At 39.3% G+C, this 18,078-nt stretch overlaps 2 protein-coding genes across 3 annotated transcripts in view; both read left to right on the top strand.

Moving 5' to 3' along the window:
* Nucleotides 1-5,306, top strand: part of LOC115426591 (F-BAR and double SH3 domains protein 1-like) — a 34,534-nt gene extending 29,228 nt beyond the window's left edge. For both annotated transcript variants that reach the window (XM_030144692.1, XM_030144691.1), the window contains exons 18-21: nt 1,113-1,217; nt 1,546-1,705; nt 1,838-1,893; nt 3,592-5,306. In XM_030144692.1, the coding sequence (XP_030000552.1) occupies nt 1,113-1,217; nt 1,546-1,705; nt 1,838-1,893; nt 3,592-3,642 (372 nt within the window). In that variant the 3' untranslated portion in view covers nt 3,643-5,306. The remainder of the gene's footprint in view (nt 1-1,112; nt 1,218-1,545; nt 1,706-1,837; nt 1,894-3,591) is intronic.
* A 3,786-nt stretch (nt 5,307-9,092) lies between these two features.
* LOC115426860 (uncharacterized) lies at nt 9,093-11,100 on the top strand. The gene is made up of 4 exons (XM_030145089.1): nt 9,093-9,637; nt 9,772-9,924; nt 10,138-10,227; nt 10,891-11,100. The coding sequence occupies exons 1-4, from the start codon at nt 9,467-9,469 to the stop codon at nt 11,098-11,100; spliced, it is 624 nt and encodes a 207-aa protein (XP_030000949.1). The 5' UTR covers nt 9,093-9,466.
* Nucleotides 11,101-18,078: the final 6,978 nt, after the last annotated feature.

The following is an 18,078-nucleotide window of genomic DNA, read 5'->3' as shown; positions in this document are numbered from 1 at the left end:
TGAAAAAGGAGAAATGTGTTCTGAGTTACTGTAGAAACATTGCAGAGCAACATAGAGGTGAGATTAAAATGTCATTGTGAGGTCAAATAAAAATAATAATTCTCAGTGTCTAATTTCATATTATGAAATTAGACCCTCCTGAATCTGCCAAGTCTCTTAAGTTTGGTGTACAGTACAGAAATCCAAATGCAGGTTTTGACCCACATTGAAAACAGCAGATGATATTGTATATAATATGGCATCATCTGCATAAATTTGTAACTCATCAATATTAAAACAAAAACCAAGCCCATCCATTATCCTCGCATCACAATCTTTCATGCAGGTTTCTCATTTACCAAGAGTTATGGCCGAATATACAGAATGTGAGGTGACAAAGACACCTGACGTTTAACTTTTACCAACCAACATGTTGGAAGTCCATCTTTGAGTTCAATTTATTGCTATTACTATCGGGTCACACTGACAGATACATCATCTAATGCCGCGTTTCCACTATGTGGTATCGACTTGGCTTGACTCTACTCAACTCGGCCTTTTTGCGTTTCCATTATGAAAAAGGGCCTGGAATCTGGTACCCTGTACTAGTTTTTGGTATCAACTCCGCCGAGGTTCCAGGACTGGGGACCAGATACTCAAACGTGACGTATAAACATTGCAGACCACTGATTGGTCAGAGAGTCGTCTCTGTGACCCACCGTTTTACAAAAAACAGATGCGGAAGTTTACAGTAAATATAATGGTAGGTTAATCCACATGATAACAGCCCGCAAAACTACACCATGGTTTGCCGAGAAGGTTCAGATGTAAAAATTGAGCGTGAGCTTGACGAGACAACACGCAACGAGCGAGTTTATCAGCAACTCTCTGAGCAGATGACATGAAAGTAACGCGCCGCATCACTTTGACGTCCAGGTACTGTAAAGTGGGTAGTATCTGTAATGGAAACAGTCGCCAGGAATAGGACCTGGTACCCGAGTTGAGTCGAGCCGAGCCGAGTCGAGTCAAGCCAGTTCCACGTAGTGGAAACACGGCCTTAGATGATTTGTGGAGACTTCTAATGCTAACATGAATTAAAGTGTATTTCATTTATTAATTGTCTGTTTGGTCAGGTGGATGATGGTTTTTGGGAAGGAGAGCTGAATGGACAAATTGGTCTTTTCCCTTCACTGGTGGTAGAACTTATCCTCGATAAAGGGGAGGAAGAGGAGGAAGAGGTGAGACTGGATTCTCTGACAGGTTTGAACAATCTGGTACTTCATGACTTTCTACATGAGATCCTAGTGACTAAGGCAAACATGTCATGGGTTTCAGAAATGGTGTGTGCACTTAAAAACAGCTATTTGTGTGTTTTGGTTTTTTTTAATTTGTACATTGTGAAGAGATTGAAAGTTAAGACTCAAAATTAATCCCTGGGTAGGCAGGGTATCAGTGAGCAGAAGGGGCAAAGTGTTGTGGCAGGGGTATTAAGCAGCTCTGCTTACTTTTTTTTTTTTTGCAACTTTTGACAAACTTTTGTTTCTGCTGTGATATTTTTCTTTTTAGCCTCTTCCAACGCCAACTATGCCTACCTTCTCACCCCCCATCCCAGTCCCCTCCAGTCCTGAGTGTACTGTAGCAGCTGATGGGACGCCCCCTATCTGTGTGGAAGACAAAGAGCAGGTCCTTTTACCTGAGCTCCAGAGGCTACAGGACAACAGAATGAGTAAGTTTTGCTTTTCACTCGAAACTTCCATATAGTGAACCTATCTGCATTTAGTTCAAAGTACAATTAACTATAAGATCTGTGTTCCTAACATGGTGATTGTATACTGTGTTCTTTGGTTCATTCCACCAGACACTGGAGGCAGCCCCCACAATTCTCCTGATCTGTACAGCAGTCGACTGAGGCCAGTATGTGCTTATGAATCTATCTATGAATAGAGATTTGTTTTATGCACATTTATTTCTAACTGCATTTAAACACCAACAGAATGAACAAGCCAAAACGAAAGACAAACAAACTAAAGAAGCATAAGTAGATTTATAGGGCATAAATAACAAATAACCTGTTCAATATGAAGACAAATATTTACCTGCACTGACTACATACTCTTGTAATGATTGTTCATTGAGTAGTTGAACTATTTTGTCTTAAATATTTGGTAAATGTACCGCTGATCCTTAATTGTTATTGATGTTGGTTCTCTTCCTTGTCTTTGATCCCTGAATCAACTGAAGATCCATTAACCAGAAGATCTCAGTCTCAAAACTGATTTTACAAGCCAATTATAGCCTGCAATTCTACAATATGTCAAAAACTAAATCCAATTAGTACTTTCATACTGTAAATCAACATTCAAATGAACCATGTGACCCATGGTTTATCCTGACTAAAACCATCTCTTTGGCCCAGACTGGCTGTTTGGTCCTCACCTGTGGTCTTGGGGATGTTTCACTGCTTGAGTTTGGTAGTTTGGGAAGAGTCTAGTTTATCCCAGCTCTACATGAAAAGTGTCATGAGATAACTTTGTTATGATGTGATGCTATATAAATAAATTTGATTGATTGATTGATTGAGTGATAGTTTGGTGCCAATTAATTCCAGACCAAATTGAAAAGTCATAAGGTCTGGACAAAGACGTTGGCATGAATTGAGAGTCTGGTTTCGACCAGCTCTTTATGTACAGTGTCATGAGGTAACCTTTGTTATGATTTGGTGCTATATGAAAAAAATTGACTGAATGTTCTGTTAGTGATACTTGAGGTATTGATTTGTCCCACAGTTGATACCTGTGCCACCCAAAGATTTTTCACAGAGCAATTTTTTATGCTAAACAGTTGTGTGTTGTTCCAGTCAGAACTGGATTTTAAACATTTTTGTAATTTCTAAAGATTCTGCTGACTAAACATGAATTCAGAAGGACTAAATAAAGGAATACAGGATATAAATAATAGTACCCTTACTGAAGTGATGAAAGAAAACAATTTGTTTCTCAACTTGAGAATTATATATAGTTTCACTTAGTCATTGCATTTTTTTTTCTTCTTTGGTTCTTCTTTTCTTCACTTAGTCATTGTAAATGGAGAACTAGAAAAGGTTATAGTACATGTAAAGGGCACCTAAGTGACATATGTATGACACTTCAATGAATGCTATATTCCATTTCTAGAGATAGATGCCCTAAAACCCTAAAAACTTTAAACACAGAAGCTTTAATACAAAAGATGTACATCATGATACATCATGATCATGTGACATCAAGACCCAAAATAAAGGCTAACTGGTCCAAACAAATTGAGTCTGAAGAAACCTTGGTTCTGAATGTGGTGATCTCTCTGTTCATGGTTGACAGTGATTTGGATGAGTCATTAATTACCTAAATATGCTACCAATGACACATCCTTGTCTGAACCTCAGTTCCTTGTGAAAACAGCCTGTAGCACTAGAGGAGAATTTTTGGAGCAACACTGTTTTCTCGCTTCTTGATGCTAACTTGACTGATGGATTACTAAGTAATCAGTTTTCTCTTGATTCTAAGGTATATTCCTCTAGAAGATACAGAGGAGCAATCAACACAAAATCTCTTAACTCTTTACTTTTTGTTTTAGTGTCGAGCACCTCCTCCTCCTCCAACACAGAAGTCTTCACCTCATCCTTGAGACAAAGAAGACATAATGGCCCACTTATGTATTTAACATAAAATCTCATCTTGTACTGAAGTAATGAGAGCAAGGCTTCTGCGGGTCTCTGGGGTGAAAACAACTCCGGTTCAACAGGTAATAAATAAATCAAGTACAGTGGAACCTTGCGGTATGTGTTTAATTCATTCCATGACCATGCTCGTTTTGTGATTTACTCATTTTATCCTATTCAAATGAACTGAAATATACTTAATCCAATCCAGCACCCCAAAACCTCCCAAAATCCTTTTTAATGGTTTCTAAAATGGAAAACTGCACAAGACAATAACCTTATTTAAAAAAAAAATTAAGATGGGACGATCTCTGTACAAAGAAGACGGTGGATGAAAAACAGAAAACAACCTGTATTTCATTTTTCATTTCAAAATCAGTAAACGGAAAATTACTTGTACCCTGTTGTCCTTCATAAAATTGAAAAAACTAAAAACAGGAAAGGGCTCATTAACAATCCATGTATGGTTCATTCATTGGTTATTTCGTTTCAAAATAAAATCAGAAAAACTACATTTCTGGCTCATTTAAAAAAAAAAAAAATTTCTTTTTAAACAAAATCGGAAAAACTTTACACTTAAAATGAATCGGACCATTTTTTAGTTATACAGTGAAAGAAAAACTGAAAAAACTGGACCTGTCTGTAACAGGCAAAGATTCGTTTTAGTGATAAATTCCAAAACATAATTTGTGTAGTGATTAGCTTTACAGATGTAATTTCATGTTACTGCACATACCTGATAAATGGAAGCGATAACTGCCGCTGAATGGTTTCGACGTCTAAGGCTGTGGCGTGAGCAGAACCTCCATACTGTCATTGAAGACCACCGTGTTGCTCCCTGGTGATGTAAAGTGTCACTGATTTCTTCTTGGGTTGCCCTACTTGTAAACAGCTCCATAATGAAATCTGCAAAAGGCTCGAGTGCAGCCATTGTAGATAAAACCAGAGATACTTTAAGGGACTTTGATAAAACTCATCACGGCGCACTACCACTTCACACTTTCTATGTCACAATAATAATAAAACCTAAATAATAACTTCAGATTTTTGTTTTGCATATAAAACAGTCAGAGCAAAATTACACACAGGTATGTTAAAAAATTAGATAATAAATTTTTTCTACCCAAGTTTAGAAAAGGAAAAAACAAAAATAAAACTAAGAATTTGGTTTATCTGATTTTATTTTGAAATGGCATAACGAATGAATGAACCATACACGGATTCACCTGAAGTCAGTCAAAGAGCTGTTTCCCGTGTTTTGTTTTTTCAATTGTAAGAACAACAATAGGATACAAGTGCTTTTCCATTTTAAAATGAAAAAAGAAACACAAATCATTTTCTGTCCTTCATTTTATAATTTCAAAATGGAAATTGAATGGCCACGACATACACGGACCATTATTCTCTGGAAGGAGAATCTCCTCCAGTAAAACGTCCGGTGGTAGAATTTCTGGCGTTTTTCCTCTCTTGACCGAATTTGTTTTTTCAGGCCTCTCGTTCATCACTGTCCGCAGTTGCAGGTGGTTTCATTAAAAACCTATCCAGAGAAATCTGCTTTGTTCTGCTTTTTAAAATGTTCCGAAAATGCGCCAGGCCATTGTCATTAAATAAAGCAGCTGCACAACCTGAACTTAATTTGTCTGGATGTTTTTTTTTTCCAACTAAATCAGAAACCTCTGTCCACTTTACCAACACTTCTTTTAATTTACTCGTAGAGATAGCCTCCTCCACTAGGCTGTCCTGTTCAACAGTTGAAGTCATTGTAATCGATCTACTGTTTTGTCATCTGCATTCGGTTGCTGTCACTGCATGTACTCAAAAAGTTAGTAAAATGTGAATGAATGTGTGTGCTTATGGGGACGGCCACTGTGCCAAGTGGGGACCCTTGGTCACAGTGACGGCGAAAATGTGGGAAAAAGGTAAAAAGTTCGATGTTGAGATAATGACTACTGTTTGTGGTTTGGCATGTCTGCGTGCGGTTGCGGTGTCTGGTGACAGTCAGAGCCGTGGTGATGGGCGGAGCTACTCAGTCACAGGAAGTTTCCTAACCTTCTCCGTCTGTATGGAGCTAATCTGGAGCCATAAATTTTGTATGTGAAAAAATAAAATTTGAAACTGAAAATTTAAGTTTTGATCTTGAATTTTGAAAAATATAACAATGTATTCCAATTAAAAATAAGAGTATGAAAAGTTTTTTCAGGTTAAATATAATTTTGATTCACTTCGGTAATTCTTTTGAATAAATTATTTTAATTTTTCACTTTCATATATACTTTAATATTTTTGAGGTTTTATTTTTTTCAGTTGCATGTTTTATCTTGGGCGACACGGTGGTGCAGTGGTTAGCATTCGTGCCTCACACCAAGAAGGTCCTGGATTCGATTCCAACACCAGTCGACGGGGGGTGGGACCTTTCTGTGTGGAGTTTGCATGTTCTCCCCGTGTCTGCGTGGGTTCTCTCCGGGTACTCCGGCTTCCTCCCACCATCCAAACACATGCACTAATAGGTTAATCTAAATTGCCCATAGGTGTGAATGTGACAGTGATTGTTTGTCTCTATATGTTCAGCCCTGCGATGAACTGGCGACTTGTCCAGGGTGTACCCCGCCTTCGCCCCTATGTAGCTAGGATAGGCTCCAAGCGACCCCCGTGACCCTTGTGAGGATAAAGCAGGTTCAGATAATGAATGAATGAATGTTTTATCTTTTCAGATCTTATTTCTTCTTAGAGTACATTGTTGTGTTTTTCAAAATTCAAGATCAAAACTTAAATTTTCAGTTTCAAATTGTATTTTTTCGTATACAAAACTTATGGCCCCAGATTGGCTCCATACTTCTGAATGCTGGTGCTCCTGTACATAACGTGAACCTGCAGAAGCGAGAAGCAACTCGCTCAATTTGCAGGAAGGCATGGCTTGACATCAAGCCCCACCCACATCCAACTCAGCCATTTTGTCTTTGCCATACTTGCTGAAGTGATTAACAGAAGAAAAATCTCTGGAAGTAGAAGGTTCGAAATTTCTCATTGAGTGTAGATTGCATTCTGAAGTAGTCAATGGCGTGAAGTTTTATACAAGCATGTTTAATCAAGGTAAGGTAAAACCTAAGGTAAGGTAAAACCTAAGTCATGTGTTCATAAATCTGTCAGTTTAGTATGTTGACCAAAATGTGATCCACACTATCCAAAGAACTTTACCATTCGCTAGTGAAACAAAGAAATCTAGTGAAATAAAGAAATCATATCTTAAAACATTACCTACTGACTAAAATGTGATTAAACTTAAGACTTCAACTATTTAAATTAAAATAATATTTCACCGGTCAGGACGCATTGTAACATTAACTCCTGTTCACCCTTCGGCCACTTCCTGGCCTCTGCTATTCGCTCAAATAATGAAAAGAATGAATCAGGGTCTTTTTCATTGAATTTTGGAAGCAGCCCAAATCATCACTGACTGTGGAAAGTCCAAAGTCCTCTTTTCAGATGAAAGTAAATTTTGCATGTCATTTGGAAATCAAGGTCCCAGAGTCTGGAGGAAGAGTAGAGAGGCACCAAATCCACGTTGCTTGAGGTCCAGTGTGAAGTTTCCACAGTCAGTGCTGATTTGGGCTGCCATGGCCTCTGCTGGAGTTGATCCACTGTGTTTTCTGAAGTCCACAGTCAACGCAGCCATCTACCAGGACATTTTAGAGCACTTCATGCTTCCTTCTACTGACAAGCTTTATGGAGATGCTGATTTCATTTTCTAGCAGGACTTGGCACCTGCCCACACTGCCAAAGGTACCAAAAGCTGGTTCAATGACCATGGTGTTACTGTGCTTGATTGGCCACACTGTAAAATGTCATTTTGCACATTTGTTATCCTAGCGCATTATTCTGTTACTATGACATAAGATTACTTAGGTTGTTGTGATAACCCTAAATTCTTAATTAACATTGTCTCAACTAACAAAATATATTATAACTTAAACATCTATGTCCAAGTAAATCAACATTGCATGTCGACTTGACAATAAAGGTATTTGGGTGGGTGTGGTATTATAAACGCCTACGTCATCACATTTTTACGACTGTTACCAAGGTGCATTATGGACATGATTTTGGCACATGGTTGACTCCATCCTCGGACGCTGAGCTCTTGTCGGCGAAGACTAAACCTTTTTTCAAGGTGAGTGAAATTGATTGTTAAGTGGTTACTGTTGCAAAAAAATCGACACGTCTTTAATATTTAGACATGCCTCTGTCAAGCAAGTGATTGAGAAGAAATTTCGAACTCTGAGCAGTGTATTGCTAGTCACAACAGCATTCATACATAGAACAAAATATACCAAGGGAATGTTTGTGTCAATTGGAAGCACAAGTGGACTTCCTGATTTTTGTAAAATTGTCCATGTGTTGCTTGTATGCAACAAGCTATTCTTTGTTGTTGAACCTTACTCAGCTTGGTATCTGGAGCACCTCCGGTGTTACGAAGTCTGCAAGAGAGACCCTGCACGACTGATCGTAGCTGAACCCGAAGAGCTCAACCACTACACCCCCTTGACAGCATACACTGTGCGAGAAAGATTCCTGGTTTCCCCAAGGGCGTTTCTTGTACATTAAGGTAATTTTTTATGGCTCATAATATAAATTCTGTCACCCCACAAAGTTAAGATGGTAGTAAAAAAAACGTTTGATAGATGCATAGGTTTTATGTTGTGCAACTGCACCAACATGTGAAAGTGTTTCTTTTTTTTCTTTTTATATTCACAATTGTAGTTTGGGAATCACCTGGACTGGACCACCTGGGCACAACTTCATTGCAGACACCTGTGAAACTCAACCAAAGAAGTTGCTGTCTAGCCTAACAATACTCTATCACTAAAGGTAAGTGATAGAGTATTGTTTCTTCATTAATAGAATGTTCATTATATTGTGTAGGTATAGACACTAGTGTGTCATAAGTGGTAACTGAGAGGGATAATGTTTTGAAAATGTAAAATCCTATAACATTGGCTTTTTTTATTTGTCTTTTTGAGGGAGAGTCGTCATGCTGCTGCGCATCATCCTGAGCGAAGAGGACATTAGAAGAGTCACCATAGACAACTTGCCTGAGACAGTTGATGACTTCTGCTTGATTCTGAAGACCAAACTTGGATTAGATGGGGACCTTGTGGTTCAGTATCAAGACCCTGAATTTGATAATGAACTGTGTAACTTGAGTAGCATATCGGAGCTTCCTAAAGACAGAGTAACTTTGAAAGTATACTACAAATCATACCACACAGACTCAACCCTAGATACAGCAAGCCTGCCATCATCATCCCTTGATGAAAGCCCCAGTCATAGTAAAGCCCGTCAGCTGCCTCAGCCATTTGTCATTCCTTCCTTCTCTTTTGATGTTGAGATGAAACTGAGGCAAGGAAATGAGGCTTACCACAAAGATGGGACTCTCCTTGACGTATCAAAAGACATGAAATCAGACATCTTGGATAAGTTAGCAGGAGCCATTCTTTGTCCACAACCCCAACCCAAAATCTGAAGAGTATGATCAAGTGGCCCAAGCACTCATCAACAAGCATCCTTGTCTGAGGGAACCAGGGTCTGTCCATGGGTGGTATTGTTGGAAGTTCAGTTTAAAATTTAAAATGGGTAACTTCAGACAGAAGTTGCGAGTGGCTGGATGCTCTGAGCTCAAAGTAAATTCCCGTACCTCTGGTCCAGCTGGGTCAAAAAAACTGAAGAGGGCCAAAAAGTCAGAGGTGAATTATCTGCCAGATTTTCCAGAAGGGATGACAAAGTAATCTTGACATGGACAGATCAGCCATGGCCATTGAGATGAAGAAAGGAATAGTTGACTGGAAGCAAATTGGTGAAATGATGACCAACACATTCCCTTTACGGAGAAAAGAGATTGTTGAAGATGAGCCACTTGTGGCAGAAGTCAAAGAAAGATGGCCAGCATTATTCTCTGAACGGCAGGTAGTGTGTTTTCTCAGAAAGTCCTGATTTGATATTTTGTCATGTTTTCAGAAAAATTAAATTGTCAAAATGTTAAGTGTTAGTTACTAAATGCGTAAACTTTTTTTTTCCTCATGACCCCCCCAATCCTTCAGATTGAAGCTGAATTTGCTCGCCTTACATCTGTTGACCTGAAAGGCTCCCTATTTGCTGGGATTGATCAGTATCTGGCACGGTTCCTGGAGCTGTACAAAGCCAAGAGTGGCATACTTGGACTGACCAGACTCACAGGACAACTCGGTGAAGATGTAAGTGTGAAACATCCATTTAGTTTTGGTCAGCATAAACCCATTTAACAAAAAAAAGGCAGATGAACATTTGAAGTCTGTCATGTTTTGTAATTGGACATTTGGTATCATAACCTTTCAAGAATAGAGGCTAGGATAGATTGGATACCATATCATGTTTAGGAAATGAACAATAATTGGTTGTGTTTTTGTTGTTGTTTTTTCTTAAACCAGAGTTCCACACAGAGGAAGAGGACTGTTCTTCTGCTGGGCCTTCCCCATTTTCTCAGGGAGGATTCCTCATGTTTTTTCAAGACTGTGCAGGTATGCATGGATTTCAAAACTTGAGTATTTATTGAACCACAACTTAAAAGAACAATCAAAAATTAATTAGCAATAATTAGTAAAATGATAATATATTAAAGGTTGCACACACACTGTGCTGTGCGGCACATTAATTGCTTTTCTTTGATTATGTTTTTATTAGAGAAACCAAAATCAAAAAACCTGATCAAAATTAATTGTCCAGCCCTACTCCATTCCTTTGGGATATAATAATCCGCTAGCTAAACTGTGGCTACTCAAGTTTACTTCTCACCTATAGAGCTATGATATTCAAAAACTATTAAAAAAACCTATGTGAAAGCCATGATTCATAATTATTAAAAAAAAGGCAATTTACTTCCATCTCAAAACTATTGGCTGTAAAGAAATCCTTTAATAACTTCCTTAACTTTACCCAAATGACAAAAACTGCCATCTTCCCAAAAACAGCTGTAAAAATGATTAATATTTTTTCCACTTTAAATGGGTCGATCTTTAGGAACTACTTTTGCTTGAAATATATATATCAAATATTAATCACATTTTAGGGTTGTTTCACCCCTAAAGGTCATCCCAGATTTTCAGGCTAGTAAGGTGCCACCATGTGAACTGTGTGTTAATAAAAATATTGTGTTTTTGTTTTTTGTATGTTTTTTTTTGTAGGCTACAGATGATGAGCAGGTGTTCAGCAAGGGGATGAAAGTTGGCATCGTGATGGTGAAAGAGGGAGAAGATGTGGTTGATGTGTCAGTTATCCTTGAAGAGGCGGTGGTCCTGTGTGGTCTGAAGGACATCCCGGACGCTGTTGCCATGCTGATGGGCCTTCTTTTTGCCCTCAACATTGAGACAACATTGACCATCCAAAGGAGCTGAAATACACTTTCGAAGTGATTCAGAAAGTCCTCATGAACATTGGTGGCAAAAAGTGTTCCTCACTTGTGCATGGTTTAAGAAACAGACTCTTAAAGAAAACCATGTAACCCTGAACTCTGATGCATTATTTCATGCAAATGTCCTAGCATTAAAAGGAGAATGTTTGAAGGTTTTTTTTTTTTTTTTACTGTCTGCTTTTCATTTTTGCAGGTTCTCATTTTTCCCTTTTGCACATTACTGAATGAGCAGATTGTTTATTGCAGACAGTTTCCAGATGGGCTTCCCAAGTGTTGTTGCCGTGCCGAATGGTCATTTTTATGCCCTCAACATGTGTTCGGTTTATGAAACAGAATTCTTCTGAAAGCCTTGTGACCCTGAACTCTGATGGCTCATTTGTGCATGACCTTTTATGATACAGGATTGAAGTTTTTTGTACGTAAAGTTTTATAACGCAATGTTTTTTCTGTGTGTCTACATCTTTTCAAATTAGCAACTGAAAACATTTAAATTGTTAAAGTATGCATTTTTCAGTCTCACAAGAACTTTGCCAGTTCAGTTCTATGGAATTGGTCATGTTTATATGCCAGCTATTCGAAGTGTTTATTTGTACTTTTTTTCTTCATAATGAGCAATGTTACATAGTGACTTGCTAAGAAAATACGTATTTTATTTATTTTTTTAAAATTTACTATTGGTTTTGTGTTAAGGGGCAATATTGAGCACACATTCTTTCATGTGACAATACTGAAAGGAGAATGAGTAACTCAAGATTTTCTGTCACTGTTTAACTTAGTATTTTGAAACCTGGGTCCTAGTTTTTTGCATATTTTGGTGTCAAAATGACTGATAGGTGCAAACAGTTTATAATTAGCCCAGTAGATTACAACATTGTTGAAAAGATCTCTACAGTGATAGACCTTTTAGTTAAAGATTAAGATCCTTTATATCAAGAGACAGCCATTATATTGCTTGCCCCCAAAAGTCGTTTTACTTTGCAGAAGACTAGAGTTGCTGGTCTACTGCTTGTTAGAGCTGGTAGTACGTGGACTGAACCCAGATGCAAGACCCTCAGACAGGAATACAGTTAAAGGGAATTTATTAGATACAGTCAGTATAATTAGTTCACACAGGAAAGTACTGAATAAATCTTCAGCGGGACTGCGCTGGGGAATCGTCACGGCTTCCGATTCCAAGTGAATCACTTTACAGCCCAGGTCGGGAGCACACGAGGGGAACCCGACTAGGAGAAAGCAAAGGAGAGTCAGGGGACAGACCAGGTCATACACGGGAGGACAATCAGACAGGCAAACGTACATGGGGATAAGGCACGCTCACATACAGATAGTCCAGGCAGGGGGTCGAAAACAGGCTTGGGCAAAAAGGCGGATGATCAGACAGGGGTCAGGCGAAAACTCAGGTGTGGAGGACGAACCAGGTCGAAGTCAGACAAGCAGGCAGAAGAGGAACAGGCAGAGTCGGAGGTCGAAGGGCAAAACAGGTCACAACAGGTAGACAGACAGGATCCAAAACGCCGGTACGTAATCACACTGAAACGGAGGAAAACAAACTGGCACAGAACAGGGGAAAACACAGGGTTTAAATACACAAGAGGGCGGGAAGACAATTGGACACAGGTGGAGACAATCAGGGAGGAGTCAGGTAATCAGAGCAGGTGGAAACAATCAGGGAAGGGAAGTAAAAACACCAGACATGACACATGAGGGAAACTTAACAAAATAAAACAGGAAACAACACACAAGACAGACAAACAAGTAAAAGTCCGGGGACTGATATGACACTGCTTCCTGAATCAGTTACGGTGTATTCACACCAGGAAAGTCCGATAGTTCACTTGCTTTGGTCCGGACCAAATTACTATTATCATTTTTTTTTTAATTTGGTGCGGTTCGTATTCACACTGTACATTTTTGTAAGTGGACCAAAATCTGTAAACAAAACCACGTGTGCTGAGGTCGTTCAACCATTGGACAGAAATGAGCAGTGTCCATTAAAGCGCTCAGTCCAAAGTGAAAGGACAGAATCATGGACATTTTGCTGTTTTTGTTACCGTCATAGCGGTTTTTACATATGCAGACGTCTGCACAAGTGTTAAAGCAGCAAGAGCGTCTGATGCAACGTCAGGTTTACAGTATTGTAGAATTCATTTCTCAATGACGAAGACACAGGGCAAGACGGCTATGGAGGACAGCGCTCATGTGCACATCATGTTGTGACTGTTGGTCTGATTCACACCAGACAGAACAGGTCTGAAGTGTGAATTCTGCTAGTATGTGAAAAGACTGTTCTCCAAAAGCATTAGTGCTCCGTACTGCTTACCTATGTGTATCTATCCTATATCACCGTTCAGTTTAACCAGGTACAGAATTCCTTGACGCAGGTAAAGTTTGCTGGGGGTGATGAAGTCGTTTATTATTTCTAGCACAACAGACAAATCTAACCGTCATCCTAATCATTCTCTCGCTGAACAAGCTGAAAACGTCGGAGTTTTTATATGTCCTTTCTAGCAGCTGTGTTATATGTACATCTGCCCAGAGGCAGCGTGTCACTTCGAGCTCCAAATCTGACCAGGGCTCAGTTTCAGCTCCGTAGCCTATCCTCAGTCTGAGCGCTTCTCTGGTAAAACTCTGTTGTCCATAATGCTCGACGCACGACGGGAGCTCGTTAGGTACAAAAAACCAAACTGTGTCGGATCGGGTCCGGCCTGCTTTCACACCTCAGACGAACTGCACCAGGGTTCGTATGGAACCGCACCGAGACCACCTCTTCAACTGGGTCTCGGTTCGCTTGTTTGGTCCGGAACAGAGTTCGGTGGTTTTTATTCACACCAGCCCAAAAGGTCCGAACCAAGGGAGCAAACGAACTCTGGTCCGTTTTAAACGGACCAAACAAGGCAGGTGTGAATACACCCTTAGTTTGATTGTATTATTGTTTGAAGTTAGTGTTTTTAAAAAGTAAGTTACTATCTTCACTGGCCCTTAAACACCAAAAGTAATACAATCTGGAAATAGAATATTTACTTTTTTGTCAGTGGAGTCTGGTGATAAGCAATATATCAGCTGTTTCTGTTTAAAGAGGAGCTCATTCTTTGACAAAAAGATCTATTTGTAGGGATCCTTTCCATAACATTGTCAGACACTTAATGGCACAGTTGCTGTTTCACATCTGTCAGCCTAGGTAATCCACTGGACCAGTTCCAAAGCTGTTTGCACCAATCATTCATTAAGACACCAAAATACGTAAAAATAGAACCCAGTTGAAAATACTACATTTATTTTGTAATGCTCGAATAATTTAAATCGTGAATTTTAGTGCCGGAGGTTCAGCCATAGTACAGTTTAAGACTGACCGTTTGCTAAAATGTGTGCAATAATAAAAGTGACACTGAATGTTGATTGGTTATTTTCATCTTTGAAACAAATTTGTGTTAACATAACTGAAAAGTTTAATTGAGTTAAAATAGATTTATTATTTCAAACAGCTACCTAAAGAAGTTAAGTTAACTAGTAAATATAATTTAAATACACAAAAACAAAAGGTTTACATAACTGAAAAGTTTAATTGAGTTGAAATAGATTTGTTATTTCAAAAAATTACTTAATGAATTTAGGTCAACTAACAAGTCTAAATCAACCAAACTAAGACAAGGGTTGACACAAGACATTTTATTTAATCAAGATAACTTCTATTGGTGTTATAACAACAACATTTATTTTTTGACCTAACATAAAATTTTAAGGCAGCCCTTTACATTATATTTTTACGTTGAAACAACAAGTTACATTTAACAGTGCAGAAAACTCACCTGTCCATAGAGAATCTACGGAGTATTGTCAAGACGATGATGAGACACCAGATCCAACAATGCAGATAACCTGAAGGTTGCTATCAAAGCAACCTGGGCTTCCATTCTACCTGAGCAGTGCCACAGGCTGATCGCCTCCATCCCACGCCACATTGATGCAGTAATTTATGCAAAAGGAGGCCCAACCAAGTATTGATTACATAGAAATGAACATACTTTTCAGAAGCCTGACATTTCTGTTTAAAACATTAAAACACATTAAAAATTAAAACAGACATTATAATTATTATAATCATCATCATATTTGGACATCCCACGCCCTCACCTCTACAGTAGCAGACTCACCACCCCACGGCCCCTGTACTCCCCATCCCCACTGGCGAGGGGTGAATCTGAGTAACCTGAGGCGGCTGAGTCAGGCCACTCGGACTCCTGATGGCACAAAGCCACCGGTTCCTGCCAGGATTGATCTTGTAAACACTAGACCACTGGCGAACAAAACTTTTGCTCTAAAGGATTTCTTCACGTCCTGAGGTTTAGACTTTTTCTGTGTGACTGAGACCTGGTTGAGTGTTGGTGACTCCAGCCCTTTCGCTGAACTGTTGCCCCAAAACTGCTGCTATTTGAACACCCCACAGATGTCAGGCCAAGGTGGAGGAATTGCCACTGTTTCCAAGAGTCACTACAAATGTAAGCAGCTATCTTTACCATCCTCGTTCACCAGTTTTGATTTGAGCCTGTTTGAACTGTGTTGCTCTCACACTGTGTTGTATGCAGTGGTTTATCGCCCTCCCCAATACACTAAGGACTTTTTAAATGACTTCTCTGATTTCCTTGCTGAAATCATACCTGAGTATGATCGTGTCCTTATTGTTGGGGATTTTAATGTTCATGTGTGTTGTCCTGAGAAGCCAATGACAAAGGACTTTTTGAGCCTCAGTGAATCTTTTAATTTTGTGCAGTCTGTGTCTGGTCCCACACAAGAACGCAGACACACACTTGATCTGGTTTTATCTTTTGGTTTGCCTGTTTTTAACTTAGAAGTTTGTGATGCAGTATTCTCTAATCATATGCCTGTACTATTTGAAGTTGCTCTTACCTGCAGCCCAGCTAAACCTCGCACTGCTGCCTGACGCTGTCACATCATTAACCCCTCCACTCTTGCTCAGTTCTCACAGGTTTTCAGTCAGACTTGTAACTGTGTCACTGAGCCTATGAACAAGGATACAGAGGCGCTTAGCTCATGGTTTCATTCCACCTATGGAACTAGCGCACAATGACTCGAAATATGAAATAGCAGCTTCCATAAGGTTAAAAAAAACTACAAATATGATGTCAACCTGAAGGGAAGAGACTGAAGACCCTCCACCATCATTACAGTCCTGTTTGGGATCAGTTCAGGTTCAGGTGAAAGACAACAATGAGGAAAGAGACGCAGATAAGACGGACGTTGTTTGGCCCCTAGGAACTACGGTAGTTGTAAAACACTGACACTAGCTCTCTCTCTCTCTCTCTCTCTCTCTCTCTCTCACACACACACACACACACACACACACACACACACACACACACACACACTGTATAATAGAGGAATAGAACCCGGGAGTTGGAAGTTGTAAAGGAGTTGAAAGGATGTAAAGTTTCACTTTCGTTTCACGCCAGCGTTAGTTATTACGTTAGTTATGGACTGAACCCCCACATATAACCCCCGCGCCCCCCGCCTCCGACAAAAAAAAAAAAAAAAAAAAAAGAAATCCCCCCTTTGTGTTTTTGACAAATCGCACCTTGTTGCAATTTATGTGGAATTTTTTTTTTTTTTTTTTTGTTATTTTAAAGCAGCATGTGAACTGACAGAAATGTGATTAGATTTTTGTTGTTTGTTCAAAACTCCCTTTCAGGGAAAAGAGCAATACTAATGTTTAAAATACGTTTAGTAATATTTTATTTTCTATTTGATTTATAGCAGCAGAATTATATTATCCCTGTTTTTCTATATTCTGTTGTGTCCAAAAATTGGGGGAAGAATGTTCAAAAATTCATAAATGTATAAAAGACATTTTGAGGGGTTTTCTTTCTTCCCGTACCGAACCGAAAAAAAAACGTACTTTGGCTTTCAAAACCGAAAACGTACCGAACCGAAAATTTTGTGTACCGTTACAGGCCTAATGGTTACAAAGCATGTTAAAATAGCGTGCGCAATGATGTCATACTAGAACGTGTGCACCTGTGTGCACTGGAATGCTGTTGTGAGCATGTGCAGAATAAATGGTCTGTGAGTTTCCATGACCAAGATGAATGGCCTTATTTCTTTTCTCCTGTGGATATAAGCCTATGGTAGTTTGCCACCATTGGTGACTGACACGATAGACTGCTGCATGATGTCTATCACTACAAGCAGGACTTAACTGATGAACATCTTTACTGAATGAGACATGTCCCATCTCTCTGCATGCACGAAGACAAAGTAGTGGCAAAACATCCTCAAGAACAATGAAGAATGGCAGTGTGTGTGTTTGTCCCTCTAGGTGACACTGCAGCTGAACAAGACCAGCAGTTTTAATTTAGCTGCCCCCATATGCAACAAGGTTTGTGGGTTTCCTGTTTACTTTGAATTGCTCAATTCTCTTTATCTGTTTAAATGTCTGAATTGACATTGACATTACACTTAGCACCAGTGTCAACTTTCATCTCAACTGGACTTCCATTTACATGTACAGTAACAAAAGCTTCATCTTTTTCAATTACATGTACATCAGTTGAATCAGCAGCCTTTTGCAGTGTTAGACCATCAACATAGAATGTATCATCAGCAGTATTAGCAGCTTGGTCAGGTTCAATCTGGGGAACAGCTCTCCTGGATTGTAGCTTGTTGTGGTCCTGTTGTACAGATCTACAACATCTTTAAAAGTGATTCCATTTTTTACAATAAATAAATAAATAACTAGAAGCACTCGGAGAGCGCAGACCTCCGCCAAGGCTGATCAGTGCCCCCCCCAACCCCCCCCCCCGTGGGCCCCCCCACCCCCGATCACCACCAAAATGTAATCATTTCTTCCTTATCCCATTTCCAACAAACCCTGAAAATTTCATCCAAATCTGTCCATAACTTTTTGAGTTATGTTGCACACTAACGGACAGACAAACAAACAAACAAA

Source organism: Sphaeramia orbicularis, chromosome 10 (genome assembly GCF_902148855.1).
Source record: "Sphaeramia orbicularis chromosome 10, fSphaOr1.1, whole genome shotgun sequence".
Lineage (NCBI taxonomy): Eukaryota > Metazoa > Chordata > Actinopteri > Kurtiformes > Apogonidae > Sphaeramia > Sphaeramia orbicularis.
The sequence above is the reverse complement of the archived record's forward strand: the minus strand, read 5'-3'. Positions and strand labels throughout refer to the sequence as shown.

Excerpts from the sequence above, each read along its gene's own strand:
- LOC115426860 (XM_030145089.1), top strand. The coding sequence starts at position 9,467 with ATGGACAGATCAGCCATGGCCATTGAGATGAAGAAAGGAATAGTTGAC. Across the intron at positions 9,925-10,137 it reads CAGGACAACTCGGTGAAGAT|AGTTCCACACAGAGGAAGAG; the intron begins GTAAGTGTGAAA and ends TTCTTAAACCAG. Across the intron at positions 10,228-10,890 it reads GTTTTTTCAAGACTGTGCAG|GCTACAGATGATGAGCAGGT; the intron begins GTATGCATGGAT and ends TTTTTTTTGTAG.